Raw genomic sequence first — 15,608 nt, forward strand, 5'->3', positions numbered from 1 at the left:
CATGCTGTGGGGTCAGCAGGAAGAGGCATTGACTTGCTGCTGAAGATGTACATGCCTGCAAAAGACAGAGCTCACTAACACTGATCTTGTTCTGTGTCCTTCCTGTTCTTCAAGTTTTCCACATTTATTCAGAATTAATTTGGTCAAGTGGGTACAATTAAATAAAAAATCAAAYGGAAGAGAATAGAAAATAGCAGATAGGGGATCTCCGTGCCTTTATATACTGGGCAGGAGCAGCAAGGATTTGCCAGGGAGGGTTTTATTCTCCTGTGCTGGTTCTGATGCTCTTCAGAAAAAATCACCAGCAATACCTAGAGGTTTCTGAGGATATCACAGTTTGTTTGGGGTCCTCTGGAGTTACCATCTCTTGGGGCTATCCCCTCCCTGCACCTGGGTGATGTATTTGCCTCTGATGGTCATTTCTGGCAGATTTGGATGTAGGGAAAACTGTTATCAGAACAGAGAAACACAAAGAATGAGATCTTGGCAGCCTCTTGGCTGGGATCTCTGAAAGCCTGGTTGCCCTTAGCTGAAACACAGGTTTGGCCATCTGGGTCACCCCTAGGCTCCTGCTGTTGATTTGAGGAGCCCCTTTTACCAGCTCAGAATTGTCATTATGATGAAAGTCTGCCTGGCTGGCTTGGAATCTTTGCCATCCTGAAGGAGGCCTTGATTGGGAATTCAGGACAGCTGACTTTTACAGTGATTTAGTGATTTCAATTTTCCTTGCTGTTTTAACTGCAAGAGGGTGAGTGTAACCAGTTCTCAGTCCCTCTYACTGCYGTGTCCMTGCCCATGGTAGGGGTGGSACTGAGRGAGCTCTAAGGTCCCTTCCAATCCAAACCTTGCTGGGATCCCATGTTCTGATGACCCAGGTGAAATACCTGCTGGTGATGTCCTGGCTTTACTCCCAGATTTTCTCTTCAGAAAGGCTTTGGAAYATTTGCAGGGCTTCCACCTGAAACAGCTCAGTTTTTACCTGCAGCTCTGGTGGCAGCACAGCAGCCTGGCCTGTTGTTCCCAGGTATGTTTGGAATTGTTATGCCTTGAATGCTGGCAGCCACATCAGTGGGATTGTTCAGGCAATAACAACTTGTTCTGTGCAAAGGTTCATTGAAGTGTTGGTCGTGTGTGACGTGTTTGACATTTCCCTCAGGATGGTGACAGGGCCATTGCAGCAGGGTGAGGGAATGCTGCTCTGGGTGAGGCCAGGGGTTGTGTTAGATGTGCTTACTCTGGGAGTGAACCCTCGAGGCATTGCTGTGCTTTCRGTGGGTGTTCACACAGTATCCAAGCTGACAAGTTTGGATATGAACTGAAAAGTTTCAAAGCTCCAAGCAGGTTCAGCTCTGRCATYCTCCTATCCCAGTTTTCCTTCTGCYTCTATTTTTWAGCATTTTTATGCCTAAAGCAKTTCGTGATTAAAACATAGATTGAGTTTTGAAGTTTTTGTTTGCAGTTCTCTTTTCTGCTSAGACTTTTCTTGTGTGACTTCARCAAGYCCCTTAAAACAGGATTCATCTTTTYTATACTTGTTATCCAAGCAGCTRAGGATGTYTGGAGGGTGATTCACCTTRTCTACCCTATTACAGGTGCTTTTCTAAATAGGGGATCCTRACTTCTCCATTGGCACAGCAGGAAAAATACTGCATCCTTACTCATCCAGTAATTTTTGTAATGCTGTCCTGGATATCTGGGCTTGATTGTTTATATATAGAGCTGCAGCTCACATATCAGGGCTGGATCTTGTGTTTCCTGACAAGGCCACCTAACTGGGGACRCTGGAAATCCTCCTGCTCTGCCTCCCTCAATAGTATTTGTGTATCTATATATAGTTTTCTATTAYGCAATGAAAAAACACTGGCCTGTCTCAGCATTTTCACTTGCACCTGAGTCCCTGTTGTGCGCACAGAGTAAATGAAGGGAGAAAGGTTTTAAAGTTGCATTCTGGGGCAGCAAGTCCGTGGGGCTGTTGTGGYTTGAGAACCTCTGAGCTACCAGGTAATCTGAGCAACCCCCTTCCCTCCATCGTGCTGTCCAGATTGTCCCTTTTGTAATTGAATTGCCAATGTATTGAAACCAGGCAGCCTCAAACATGCTCAAACCAGTTTCCTTTCAGTATTTCCCAAATTTTTTTAGTCAAAATCCATCTCCAAAGGATTGGGGCAGTCAATCASACAGCTGCACTCAGAGTTCTGGCCCTGAGCTGGGAGCTCAATGCAGTCTGYCCCACGATTCTGTGGCCTTGGGGAACTCGTTTGTTATCTCCTGTTCCATCTCCAGGCCTGTACAGTCCAACTAATAACCYGGATCTGCCCCCAAGGTGCCACAAGGTAAATTCCTAATACCCAGGAGGTACTTGGGAGATTAGGAGTGGGATATAAATATCACATAGTATTTATCCAAGTGCCAGCACAGGTTGGCACGTGACATCCAGTTGAGAATGTCTGTAGGAATTAAGTAGATTTACCTGTGTGTTCYTCCTCTATTTATTGTGTTCCTTGATTGGGTTTGCATCATCTGAACMTCGCTGATGTTGAATTGTGGCCAGCTAGAGTGTTTTAGGTGCCTGAAGTCCCCCTGGATGTGGCAGTGAGTGTCTCTGCACACCCAGCCTTGTGTGACATCAAAGGCAGATTCAGCAGCCTGGAAAAAATGGGAATAGTTGACCCAAATTGGAGATGAGCAGAGAACTCCCTTTGTTGCAGATGTGTTCTCTGCTGCACAGACTAACTGGACACAAGTTGATACTTTCAAAGGCCAATAGTTTAGAACTATTTTGGGCAAATTTCCAACCACAACAGGCACTGTTATTGCTTCACCATCTGCCCTCTGAGTTGCTGGAACTCGGATTATTGGGGATGGGGTCAGCRTTACAAAGGGGTACATGGGATCCCTGTGGGGAACCCCTTGTTTTGGGGGGATATCTTTGGATTGCTGAGCAGGGAACACAAGCCTTTGCTGTTAAAAAGGACCCAGTTTGTCTCTCCCCTCCTCGCTTGCCTGCWTGCAGCTGTGAGGAGAGAATTCTTTGTGCCTGAGTGACCCTGAGGACAGCAGGGAGTTGAATATTAATTTGCATTTTGAAACATTACAGCTGTGGGGGGAACAAACATGAGGAGAAATGTTACAGTCAGTACAGGAATTGCTTGTGCTCTTATCCTGCTGCTCTTAGCAAGGGGAGAACTTTTCCCCCCTCAGTTTATTGCAGAAAGTGTAATAGATCTAAACAAAAAAGCTGCAGCACACTGGCCAAATCTAAGTATTAGTAGTGTCTCTTGGATATTAGGAAAAATTCCTTCAYTGAAGGGATTGTGAAGCATTGGAACTTCTCAGGCTGCCCAAGGATGTGGGGTTGTGGCACTGGGGGACATGGTTCAGCCTTGGCAGGGCTGGGAGAGCAGTTGGACTCAATCTTAGAAGCTTTTCCAACCTTTGTGATTCTGTGATAATTTGTATTTAAAACAATTCAACCCAAGCCCWGGGAATGGAGTGTGTGCAGCCTGGGGTAGGGCTTGGCTGTTGGTGGTGGATGAGGGGCAGTGAGGATCCCCTGCAGCCCGCAGCTCCCAGGCTGTCCTGGCACAGCCACAGGGACCTTGCTGATCTGCCAGGACCTGCCAGACGTGCCTATCGACCTGCCCTGCCCGATGCAGCCCAGGGGAATTTCTGTTCCCTGAGCCTGACCTTTGGACTTTGCTTTTCCCCGGTCCAGGCTGAGCTGCCATAAAAGCCAATTCCAGGCTGAGGAAGCAGAGTCCAGTGCTGATCCCCTGGGAGCCCTGTGTGGAGCAGGGATCCAGCTCATGGGGTATGGTCCACTCTGCAGTGTTGCACTTCCCTGGTGCAAAGGTCACACTCCAGGTAAGAGCTGTGTGTGTGTGACCAGGAATGGGACAGCTCGGACTTTATTCAGCTCCTCACCAGTGTGGATCATTGAAATGTGGCTCAGGGCTTGYGAATGAGGGACAGGGAATTGAGGAATCACAGAATCCCTGAGTGGCTTGGGTTGGAAGGGAGCTCAGATCCCACCAGTCCCACCCCTGCCATGGTCACGGACACCTTCTGCTATCCCAGTTGCTCCAAGCCTGGCCTTGAGCATCTTAAAGGAAGGAAAGGGTCTGTTTGGTTGGTCTTGTATTTCTCTCGGTAATTCAAACAAGGATTTAGGAATGAGACAAAAGTGCTGAGAAGAGAATCTTTTCAAGCTTGATGTTTTTCTGAACGTGCAGGGGTTGGTGGCGTCCATATGCCTGTGGAATGACACGTGCAGGTACAATATTGTGTGACAGGAAACTCCTCATGCAAAAATAAAGAGAAAATCCTGAACCTTTCTCCTGTGCTGYTTTACACCTTTGTGTAACTTTCACTCTGAGGTGGAGGGAGGAGCTTCAGAAATGAGAAATTTGAAAGTCACAGGCTGAAATATTACAGGGTTTTTACTTTTTTTTTTAAAGGCAATACTTGGACAGTTTTTTGGAAAGTGGCCTTGATGATCTTAAGAGGCCTTTTCCAATTTAATGGTTCTAAAATTGAATTAAAATAGGAAATTATTGGAGTAAAAACAACTGCATTTCTTCAAGAGAGGATATTCGCTGTTAGGTTTTTACATAACCCTGCATTAACAGCAAGGGAGTTGGGATTTACGTGGGTAAGTCCTGATGTTTGAAAGTTGTCAGTCTCAGCCAGGCACAGAATTCCAAGAAAGGGGCTCAGGGTGATGCAGTGGCACTGMTGGCACTGTGCTGGGTGTCCTCAGGGTGCCTTTCCCTTCCTGTCCTTCCCAGCTCTTCCCAAAGGCARCCTGGACACAGGTGAGCTCCTGCATTTTACCTGATGTCTGATGGTTCCAATTTCTATCCTGGTGGCTCAGAGCAGTCTTTAACCTTCTGTTACTTGAGTCTGGATTTTCCATGTGCTTCCCAAGTGTGCTGGCACAGGATGCTGGTTGTCACCTCTGCTAAAGCAGAGCTTGGGGCCCTGGTTTTTCTGTGCTCCTGRAGGCTGAGCTCCCCTGTGGGTTTGCTATGTGTGGAATGCAGTGAGGAGCATTTCGGGTGCTCTGGGCCAGTGTCCAGCCCTGAGGCCTGGCCTGTGGAACCTGCACCCCACTGCTGTATTTTGGGAAAACRCCAGTGCCAGAGGGGAGCTTGGTGGGAGGCCTTGTGCCCTGGGCTGAACAAACACTTCTGGTTCCAGTTATGTGCTAATAAAATAAAATAAAACACAGGCAAGCCTCCCAAAGCCCAGGGTGGGAGCATTACAAAAGATTTTWAAAAAAAAACATCCAACAAGATGATGGGAAARGAAATGYGCCTGATGGGGGGATGAATCAAARTGTTTTTTGGGATGAAAACCATAAAACTTTTGCTTCCTCTTAATGGCAGAGATTTAAGCAGTTAATGAGCCCTCAGAGATGCAATAAACAGCTGAGAGATGCTTAGGAAGGAGTTGAATGAATTCCTTTGGCTGCTGAGGTGATGAAGTATGCTGGGGTCCCCTTCAGTGAGGCATCCACATTTYCAGCCCTTTGCACTTTGTCTCCTGCAACCACCTCGTATTGGAGACAGTGGAGGGAGGGAGGGAGAGGGGATTGTTTTTGGGGTGGCAGGCATGTGCAGTGTCCCACTGCAGAGCTGGGTGTTCCCAGGCAGCACCTGGCAGTGGATTTTAGCTTCTGGCAGCTGAGGCTGTGACTTCACTGCAGGGAGGTTTTCTGGAGTCATTGGATGGAGACCCCATGACTCAGAAAAGGACTAATATCACCCTGGGAATCAGTGATTTTTGTTACTTGCCTGGGAATGTGGCATTGGAAAGGAAGGGCTGTGTGCTGGGCTGGATAACGCAGGGGCCAGTTCACCAGGAACCAGGCAGAGGTCCCCTGAGTAGAGGATGGATGGGGCTGCAGGAATGCACTGAGTGTCACCCTGGGCTCAKTCCCTCCCTCCTGCCTCTCCCAAAGCTCCTGGGGGTTGCCAGGATCCAGCTGCTGACCCAGGTGGGCCTTTATGGCTCTTAATGCAAACCAAGTGTCCCTTCAAGTCTGGTTGTTGTRATTGCAGGAAACCACAGTAATTAACTGCCATTAGTAGAACTTTAGTGTTGCTGCTGTTACATCCTGTGAGAGGAAATCTTGCTCGGTTCCCTGCTGGGATGAGGCTGAGGTACCTGTCTGGTTCCAATCTGGCCTGTGGTTTGGCATCCAGAAGCTGCAATCAGTTCCTGAGCAGAGACGTTCACCTGCAGGGGAGGGATTTCTGCAGCAGATGGTCACAGGTACTGGAAAAGTCACAGTGTGGTGTCAGAAGCTGCTGTAGGTGATGGTCTGGGCACACTTAGTTTGCAAAATTAAGTCCTGGCTTGTGTTGTCATCCTGCCTTTTCCTTCTGAGGGAGCAGTCACTGTTCCCTGTGTGYGTGGATGTGCATCTCTAAAATGGGTATTCAACCAGAGGGCAGAGGGAGGTTAAACACACACCCAATGGCCAGATGTGATCTTTGTYCAAAAATCTGAAAAATGAAGTCACYATCCCAGCAAAGAGCCCTCAGGTACAATTTTAGCCCAATTTGACTTTCAATCCCTTCTCCAACCGTGCCAAATTCCCCCAAAATATCTGTGATGCTGGTATGGTATATTTAGCTTAAAGAACACATCGTCCTGGTAACCAGATGAAGAAATGCTTTGAACAAGCCTGCTTGGATCTTTTCAGGGTGCATTAATTGCTCTCACTGTGGCCAGGCTCTTCCATGACRAAAGAGAACTTGAGGCACAGCATTGGTGCTCCCTCAGCTTCCCTGCCCTGCCCCACACTGTCACTCCAGGATTCCTGGTGGGAATGGGGCAGACAGGGAGTGTGCTGTTTATTTATGTGTATCTTGATGTGTTTGCTTTTTAATTTATTTGCCTGTTCATTTATTTGTGTCTTGATTCATTTATTTCAATGGGCTCTGCTGATTCCAGGGACCCCTCCTGTTGTTTCAGTATAGACTATTAGCAAATATTTTTTTGCATAATGGCCTAAGTGTTACCCTCCAGAAATGTTTTTGAGACMCTGCAAGAATTCTGGGCCTTGTATTCCACCTGCTTTGCTGGTTCCTGTCCTTGTGGCTGACTGATGGACGTGTGTCATGGTTTTACTCGGTCTGATTTTTGGTGGTGGGGGATGGAACCAAGAAACCACAAACCTCAGAGCCAAAATGGATTGGCTCTAAAACACAGGGGGTAGGGCTCCTTTTGCTGGAGAAGGAGAAAGCTTCTAGAACTTCCTCACAGGAGCCATCTTTGTGGTTTCTTGGTCCCATCCCCCACCACCAAAAATCGGACCGAGTAAAACCATGACAGCGTGTCCCCAGCATGCTCTGAGGGTGTGTTTGGTGAGAACCTGTTGCCCATTCCATCTCAGATGGCTCAGAGTGTGTCTGGTGGGTTCCTGCAGCCATCAGCTGTGGTGCTCCTTGGAGCTCACTGATGCCACGGCTACAGAAGGCTTCACATCCACTGGTTTTCCTTGCCCGAAAAAGCAGCACTTGATTTCCAAGGCTCTTTGCTTGATGTACAAGGGCTCTGCTCACCCAAAAGTCTGCCCTGACTGGGGACTGGTGAGAGATGCTCTAAGTCTGTGGGAATGTAGCACTGGAGCCTGGCTGGCTCAGCTCTGGCTGTCTCTTGGTGCATCCCAGGTGCAGGATCTAATCTGCTCCAGCCGAGCCTGTGATTGACGTGCTGCAGGATTTACAGCTTTCACTCTGTCCTATGCTCCAGTGTGGAGCAGACATGCCCTTATCCCAGCATACACCTGCTGATTTCCAGGGAACCATCAGAAATGAGCCTTTCCTGCAGCTATGAGGGTTTGCTGGAGAATGGGAAAGCAGCCTTGTGGRGGCTGGGGGGAGCATGGAGCATCCAGGTGCAGCAGCACTTGGGAGCAAWGCCTGGCAGATGGCATTTGCTGCGTGGTGTAAGGGGATTTGCCACATGACCTGCTCAGAATCTGTGTCACGTGGCACATCGATCAGACTTGGCATCCAAAGAACAAACTGAGATCAGCAGAGGAGCTGCTGCAGAAAGGTGGCTGGCACAGGGATCCACAGGGATCCCAGCTTTTTCTGTGAAGATCTGCTGATGCTTACAGGAGCTCCTGTGATCCTGATTTTCTCTCTGTGTTTGGGGCAGTTTAATCTCCTGTTGTAAATCCAGTGCTTTGCTCCTCCTCAGGCTTACACGGATGGACACACAGCTCCAGCACTGGATGTGCATGAGTCTGGGAAGCCAGCTGGAAGGAATGGGGTGGTGAAGCGGCTGGAAGATTAACTTGACACCTAATTATATCCCCTGGGCTGATTTTTCCATTCTGTCATGCCCCTGCTCTGTCTGCACTTTCTGTGAGTGTGGGATGCTGTGGAGYTCTCCACATCCAGCCACGCTCCAGCAGACATGGGGGATGAAATTATCAGTTGTAAAAGCTCTCCTGGCTGTGCTGCCAAAAGTAGCATCTCCCTGATGTTTATATTTCCTTAAACCAAGCAGGATGGCTTAATCCTGTATATATTTGAAAGACAGTATTTATTCCATTTTACAGCTCTTCTGGAATGGGATTTCACACYACAGTTCCCATGGGAGTTGTCATGGGACTGGCACTGTTGCTGTTTGACCACAACAGCCTTTTTTTGACCTGATTCAAGTCCTGGCATTCCCTTGTTAAAGCAGGAACCCCTCTGACCAATTTCCACAACAACTCCTGAAGTTAAATTTCCTACAGGCTTTCTCCCCTAAGGAAGACCTGAAGCCATAGCCCATCTGGGAGTAGTTTATGGCACCTGCCTGAAGCAGGAGTTCACTAACCCCCAGCTGTTGTTGTTTAGTGCCCCAGGTCCTCAAGAGCTGCACGGAGTTCATCGAGAAGCATGGCATCGTGGATGGGATATACCGGCTGTCCGGGATCGCCTCCAACATCCAGAAACTCCGGTAAGGGCCTGCCCTGCCCCTTCCACRGGCACATCCACCCTGCAGGCAGCTTTCCTTCAGGATAAAGTATCAGCATCATGGTGTCACTGTGCTGTCATGTTTCATTTGTTCCCTCTCGTGCTGGGAGCCCTTGGGAGCAGCTGATGTTTCTCCCTTCTGCTTTGGGCTCCTGGCTGACCAGCAGTTAATTGGGAATATGCAAAGGATACATGCCTGAGTCTGGGGGGTGGCATTGCTGTGCTGCACGGGGAAAGGCCAGGAGTGTGTCCTGGTTAGGAGCTGTTCCCACCACAGCAAGCTTTATTCTTTGGTGAGCCTATTTTGCTCCTGCCATTTGGTGTGGGATGTTCTGCTGTGGAGCACTGGGAGTGGATGTGACTCATTGCAGCCCTGGTCCTGGGCTCATGGCCTGGCAGAGGCAGCACAGGGGTGTTTTCCATCCTCCTTGTACCAGCTGTCCCCTRTTCAGTGGGCAGGTTTGTGCTGTGACAGTGGCTGTTCAAACCCTTGCATGGATGGGTTTGTTCTGGTTCAGATTAATCCTGTTTCTCATCCCAGCATGTCCCATTTTAAGAATCTGGCCCCAAGGTTTTGATGAAGGATCCAAAGGCCCTGACTGGAGCTGTGACTGAACAAAACATTTGCCATTGCTTCTGTTACATCCCTTTGTTCCCCATTTTGACTTGTGCTGGACCATCCTTCTAATCTTTGCCCTAGTCCATTTTTTCCCTTTGTGTTGCCAGGACCATTTTCTCCTTTATTGTGTATTAAAGGTGCTTTAAAAATGGTTTTCTAAAATTGTAATGGTATCATTCCTGTTCCAGTGCAGAGAATGCAGTGACAGCCTGTTTCCCAGGTTTCTGAGATGTTCCAAAGACAAAAGGAAGGGAGCACATGGCATAACTTACTGACACTGTCCCTGTTCACGTAAATCACTACAGATATTGAGCATTTGATGAACATAGGACACATCTTGCTGCAGTTCCCATCTGTATATACAGGGCAATCTTCTCTTTCCAAAACTGGGGCTGCAGTATCCCTATAAACGAATCACTGTGCTTAGGTTTCCCATAGAAGAACTGGATCTCCTGGGTCTAAAGGGCTTTTTGGTTGGGGAGAAGGTTAGAGAATTTATTCTGTGTGGGACATTTCCATGTGACAGGGATTGGCTCTTCAGCAGGGCAATAGCTGCCTTTATTTGGCAGGTGGGCAAACAAAGCCCATTGATTTGGGGTGTTGATCCCTGTGTCCCAGCTCTTTGTGAGAGCTGTGGAGTTGTATTCTTTTTGCCTAACAAAGTCTGCCTTTGGGTCAGAAGGAATAACATGAAGCCCTGGAAACAGCCAGTTCAGAGAGGAGGGTTGAGTGTACTGGGGTATCCCTCTCTTCCCTCCATGTTCACTTCTGCAGGGGAGCATCTGACACAGGGTGAGCTTTATTCTTAGGAACAAACATTGGAGTGGGGCAGGATATGGGCAGGGAGTTTGAGCCAGGGCCAAGTGTGTTTGTATGGGGTGGGCTGTTCCCTCTGAGCCTCTGTGTGGAGCTGACTGCAGGAATGGAGTTTCTTTTCCAGATGTGAGCAAGGGCTGAGTCAGAAGGTGCCTCTGGAAGCGCTGTGTGCTGGKCACTGAGGGCTGTGGCAAACAGAATCCTTCCTTTCCTCCTGTGCTGTCTTTGGGGTGAGGAAGGGATGGGCAGTTCACCCTGAGGAAGGGGGATCKCTCCTGCTCCTCACCTGGTGGAGTGTGAGGCTTCCCACAAGCAGTGTCCGTGTCCAGGGATGAAAGGAACTTGTCCTGATCCCGGCAGGGCTCAGTTACAAACACCCCTGGTGCCCTGGGCACATTCTGCTCCTCAGAGCTCGTGTGCCTCCCTGGGCACAGCCTGCCAGCTTTGGGCAGGGGACAGGACAGGGACAGGGACAGGGGTGTGGCCACCACACTCAGCCCCAGCTGTGCTTGCAGTACTGAGTCCCCATGGCTGTGTGCAGCCTGAAGATCCTGGCAGGGACCCCGAGGTTCTCCAGCTCCCAGGGCCTGGCTCACCACACTCATCCCTCCAGAGTGTCCTCATTGGAAATGGCACTTCCCAGAACACATTCCAGCTGTGAGCCAGCCCTCGGCCTTCTGAGCTCAGCTTTTATTTCATAAAAATTGGTMATTTGGGGTTTTTTCTCTCTCTGAAAAGCAAGGGAGTGCTATGGGATTTTCTTCATGTGGTTCCTGGCTGTCTTTTCCCTGTAGCAGAGGCAGGCTCAGCTCACCAGCTCATACCCCRGGAATTTCTGCACTCACTGGTTTCCATGTGCTGCCGATGGCACTGCTGCTGGCATGGCATTATCTTTGCCATTTCTAGGCCTTTGAAATGCAGAGGGGCAGCAACTTTCATCATTCCTATGGGCAATCCCAGTCATAGCCCTTGAGAGTTAAACTTGTCCTCGTGGTCTTGGAAGACCTTCTCTGGAGACTTTGTGAAAAGCCCTGATGCAGCAAAAGGGATGGCAGCCAATTGGTTGTAAAACTAACTGAAAATGCTTTATTAGAAAAAAGAAAAGTTTCTTTTTTGGAAAAAATCCCCACTGGCTGCTCCACAGCCGTGGGTCMTGTGGCTTTGGTGACTAAGTGTTTATTTTTTCCTGTAAGTAGGAAGGCCKTGCTGTAATTTGTGCTGGGTTTGATTTCATTTCTCCTCCTCAAACCCCTTCACCCATTTCTCTGCTCTCCTTGCCAGCCACGAGTTTGACTCTGAGCAGATTCCCGACCTGACCAAGGACATTTACATCCAGGACATCCACTGTGTGGGCTCCCTGTGCAAGCTGTACTTCCGTGAGCTCCCCAACCCCCTGCTCACCTACCAGCTCTACGAGAAATTCTCTGTGAGTACGAGGCAAATGTGGGGCACTTCCCCTGCAGTGGGGCTTCACCTGCACTGGTGGAGCAGGGAAATCCTGGAAGCTGGACCTGCCTTCCACACACTTCCTTCTCTGACTGCTCTGACTCAGTTGGGGTTTTTAGAGCCAAGAAAGGGTGTGTCACCAGAATTCCCATTATGGTGGGAACAATGACACCATGTGCTGCCCATGTTCCAGATTCCATCYTGCCATTGCAGAAGGGGCTGCCAATGCCTTGGGTTCTGAGGGGCMTTTTCTGTGTCCTGTTTAGGTCACTCCCACGTGCCTTTGTGCCCTGTGCCACACTGTGTTGGTTCCACTTGTGGGGCCCCAGCAGAAGGTCCCTGGAACACTTCCCATGCTTTGCAGGAATTCTCTCGTTTGCCATTTCTCAGGAATGGGATTAGAAGCAAATGCTGCTAAGAGCTGAATATCTTCTGTAGGGATTCTCTGTGCCATTGATGTGTCCCAGGTCATGACTTACTTGGCCTGCCTTACATGATCCACGTGCTGCTCTGCCCCCAAGACAGACCCCTCACCCAAGGGGGAGAAGAGCAACAAAATCCACCCCACTCCCAAGACTGGCACGTTGGGGTTTTTTTTTTGCAGCTAAATCCTTTCCTGCCTCATTCCAGGATGCTGTTTCTGCTGCTACAGATGAGGAAAGGCTGGTTAAGATCCATGATGTGATCCAGCAGCTGCCCCCTCCCCACTACAGGTGAGTGCAGCCTTTGGTGTGTTGTGGGTATTTCGTGAGAGGAATTCTATAAACCCAGTTTCACTCTCAAGACAGCCACACTGCCTCTGCATATTGAAATGGTTATGCCCATAGAAAATAGATTTCTATTTTAATTAGCCCATTACCAAGCACTATACACTAAACATGGTCTTACTTCTCTTCCTTGGAAACTCTGTATAGGAGGGAAATAGAAGCTTGTTATGTCAGAGTAAGGAAACAGTTTTATTGCAGGTGGGGCACTATACCAGTTCTAAGAAGGTTAAAAGAAGGTGAAATATAGCCAAAAAATTGCTCAGGCCTTCAAACTTGGTGAATTGTATTTTGCCTCCAGTTTGCCCCTCCCTGCAATAATAGTAACTAGCAAATAACAACAATACTCTGTGAGAATAACTGACATAATTAATTTAGTGTTATATATTAGAGTAGCATAATATGGTGTTTAAAAATCACCAATTAAAATACTATATTCAAGCTAAYTAGTAGTAATAAGAAGTCRTGCTATATGGTAATGAGTCTTGACTAAGAACAACATTTAAGGGTTTTTAATATTAAAAGTTATGGCAGGGTATKGTGAAAAGGCATCAGACAAACTGGTATTGGTGACTGGCTTTAATAACTACATAAAATGCTGTATGTTAATGATATTTTAATATTAATAACTAGTGATGCATGGTAARTAGCATTCACTAATTGTGAATTGTAATTGGTAGAAATAGCTAATGACAATGGATGGTGAAAGTTCTTTACAGATCACTAACTGTTGACTGGGCCAGTTGCTCTGATTTGTCCCAGTGGTTTAGGTGACCATTTGGGGTGAGTGCAGGCAGTGTTTGGCTGTTTATACCTAATTAAAATACTTCATTACAATCWTCATTGAGTACTGTAATGTGTGTTAACCAGCAGGATCACTTAGAATTCTGGTCTAAGTGGTCAGGTGTAACACAASAGGACAGCTATTGATAACTATTTATAGTCATTTCTGCTAATAAGTGTTTAAATTTCAGTTACTGTGATGTGTGGTGATTACCTGGGCAATTGCAATGCTGCAATGAGTGGTATCAATAATTATAAAAGTTTCCTGGAATTTATTTAACTGATGTGGTACAATTGTGCTACTTGCTCTTTAAGTAAGGTTGGCTAGTTGGTGCAGCAGCTACTGCTTGTAGTAACTAACTGCAATATTATATTAAATGAGGGGGTGTGGCCCTTTCAAAAATAAACTGATCTCTTCCTTTTTCTTTCACCTTTTCCCTGAAATCATTTTACTTTGTGGAGCTGGTTAAATGGGGTGCTGGTACCCATCAGCACATCAGTCTTGGAGAGGGGACACAGCCAATACCTGGCTGTGGAATGCTGTATGTAGGTCACAGGGTGCTGTTCTCCTTTSCTGGGGGTTGCTTGAAGAAAGGAAAAATATACTTCATTTTTCTGCTACTCAGTGATGAGAAGTTGCAGGCAGGAGGTGTCTGTCTGATTTCCAGCCAGAGCCCTCTCCTTCTCTTTCAGTCTTGTCTGTTTGTGGAATTTTGAGCCCCAGAACACCCTCTCTGCTCCATCCCACTTTCCCCCCAAAAAAAGGACAGTCTGTGAGACAGACACAAGGCAGGGGCACCAGGAGGGTATTTCACTGCCACCTACTGCTCCCTGCTCCCCAGCATATATTAAACACAACASTGCTTAATATACCAAAACCACCATTTTTGAATGTGAGCAGAAACCTCTGAAGTTTAACCTTCTATCTGCCTGACCCACCTCTAAGAAACCTGCAGCCAGGAATTTCTGAAGTAGAACTCAGGTACAGTTGGTTGATTTTCAGTATCCTGGAGTGTCTAAATCAATATTTTCCTCCTTCCCAGGATTAGCATTCCACAGCTTTCCCCACACACCCCTGAAGAGCCCCTCAGGGCTGTCACAAACCTGCAAAGGGAGTTTTTCTGGAGCTGTCCTTTCCTTTAGGCTGGACAAGTCAGGAGAGACTCTGTTCAGCCTGGCCTGTGTCTTTCTTGCCAAAGGCAAGGCCAGCATGGGGCTGAGGGGAAGGAGTTCAGTGTTCCTTCCTGGAAGCTGTCAAACCACAAGGAAATAATGAGCTGGGTTTGTTCTGTGGATCATGGCCTGGCTTTGCTCAGTGGTGCTGAACATTTGCCTCTCTCCCATTTTCCAGGACACTGGAGTTCCTAATGAGACACTTGGCTCGTCTGGCTGATTATTGCTCCATCACAAATATGCACACCAAGAACTTGGCCATCGTCTGGGCTCCAAACCTCCTCAGGTACTCCGGGATTTTCCCATTTCAACACAAGATAAATGTTTGTATTTATAAACAACAGATACTCCAGAAAATCCCAGCTTTCAGCAGCTGGAAAGAGCTCTTCCTTTCTTCACCCAGTGTGTTCTTCTCCTCCTGTAAAATATAGGAGATAATTCTAAGCAGGATTTAAGACCAACTGTCAAGTTCTGACCTAGTGATGTAAAACAGCCCCTGTATTATCTAGTCTCACACAACACAGTTCCACTGACTGCAGTTCTGTCAGTAGTGACAAGGAAGAATTCCCTCAACCTTTTAGTGGATAATTTCTYCTCTCCCAGTTAGATGGGACTAGTGTGTCCTTGATCATCCAGGAAAATTTCTTCAGTGGCATCACTGATTTCCCACTGCATAAGTCTCTAGAGTCTAATTTGACAGCTTGTTGCTGCAAGAATGGAAACTTATGGAAATGATCTTGGATAAATCTGTCCCCTAAAATCTGTTTTGAAGGTGCACRATAGGGCACTTTAAAATTAATGGTTTAACTTAAAAAATGTGCTTTAAAAGAAAAAAATTACATCACTCTACCCTCAATTTATTGATTTCTGGCCTGCTGTTGTTACCAGCCAGAGAAATCTGAGTGTGCAGTTCATCATGGAATCCCAAAAGGGTTTGAACTGGGAGGGACGTTAAAGCTTATCCAGCTCCACCCTTGCCATGGGCAGGGACACCTTTCACTATCCCAGGTTACTCCAGGTCCTGTC

The 15,608-nt window shown here is 47.6% G+C and overlaps 1 protein-coding gene across 8 annotated transcripts in view; it reads left to right on the forward strand.

Annotated features, from left to right (window-relative positions):
* Nucleotides 1-15,608, forward strand: part of ARHGAP32 (Rho GTPase activating protein 32) — a 234,830-nt gene that overhangs the window by 204,063 nt on the left and 15,159 nt on the right. For all 8 annotated transcript variants that reach the window (XM_057373534.1, XM_057373532.1, XM_057373533.1 and 5 more), the window contains 4 exons: nt 8,862-8,964; nt 11,698-11,842; nt 12,493-12,575; nt 14,761-14,868. In XM_057373534.1, coding sequence (XP_057229517.1) covers nt 8,862-8,964; nt 11,698-11,842; nt 12,493-12,575; nt 14,761-14,868 — 439 coding nt within the window. The remainder of the gene's footprint in view (nt 1-8,861; nt 8,965-11,697; nt 11,843-12,492; nt 12,576-14,760; nt 14,869-15,608) is intronic.

Source organism: Malurus melanocephalus, unplaced genomic scaffold, assembly GCF_030028575.1.
Source record: "Malurus melanocephalus ecotype Western Australia unplaced genomic scaffold, MMel_1.1 scaffold_201, whole genome shotgun sequence".
NCBI lineage: Eukaryota > Metazoa > Chordata > Aves > Passeriformes > Maluridae > Malurus > Malurus melanocephalus.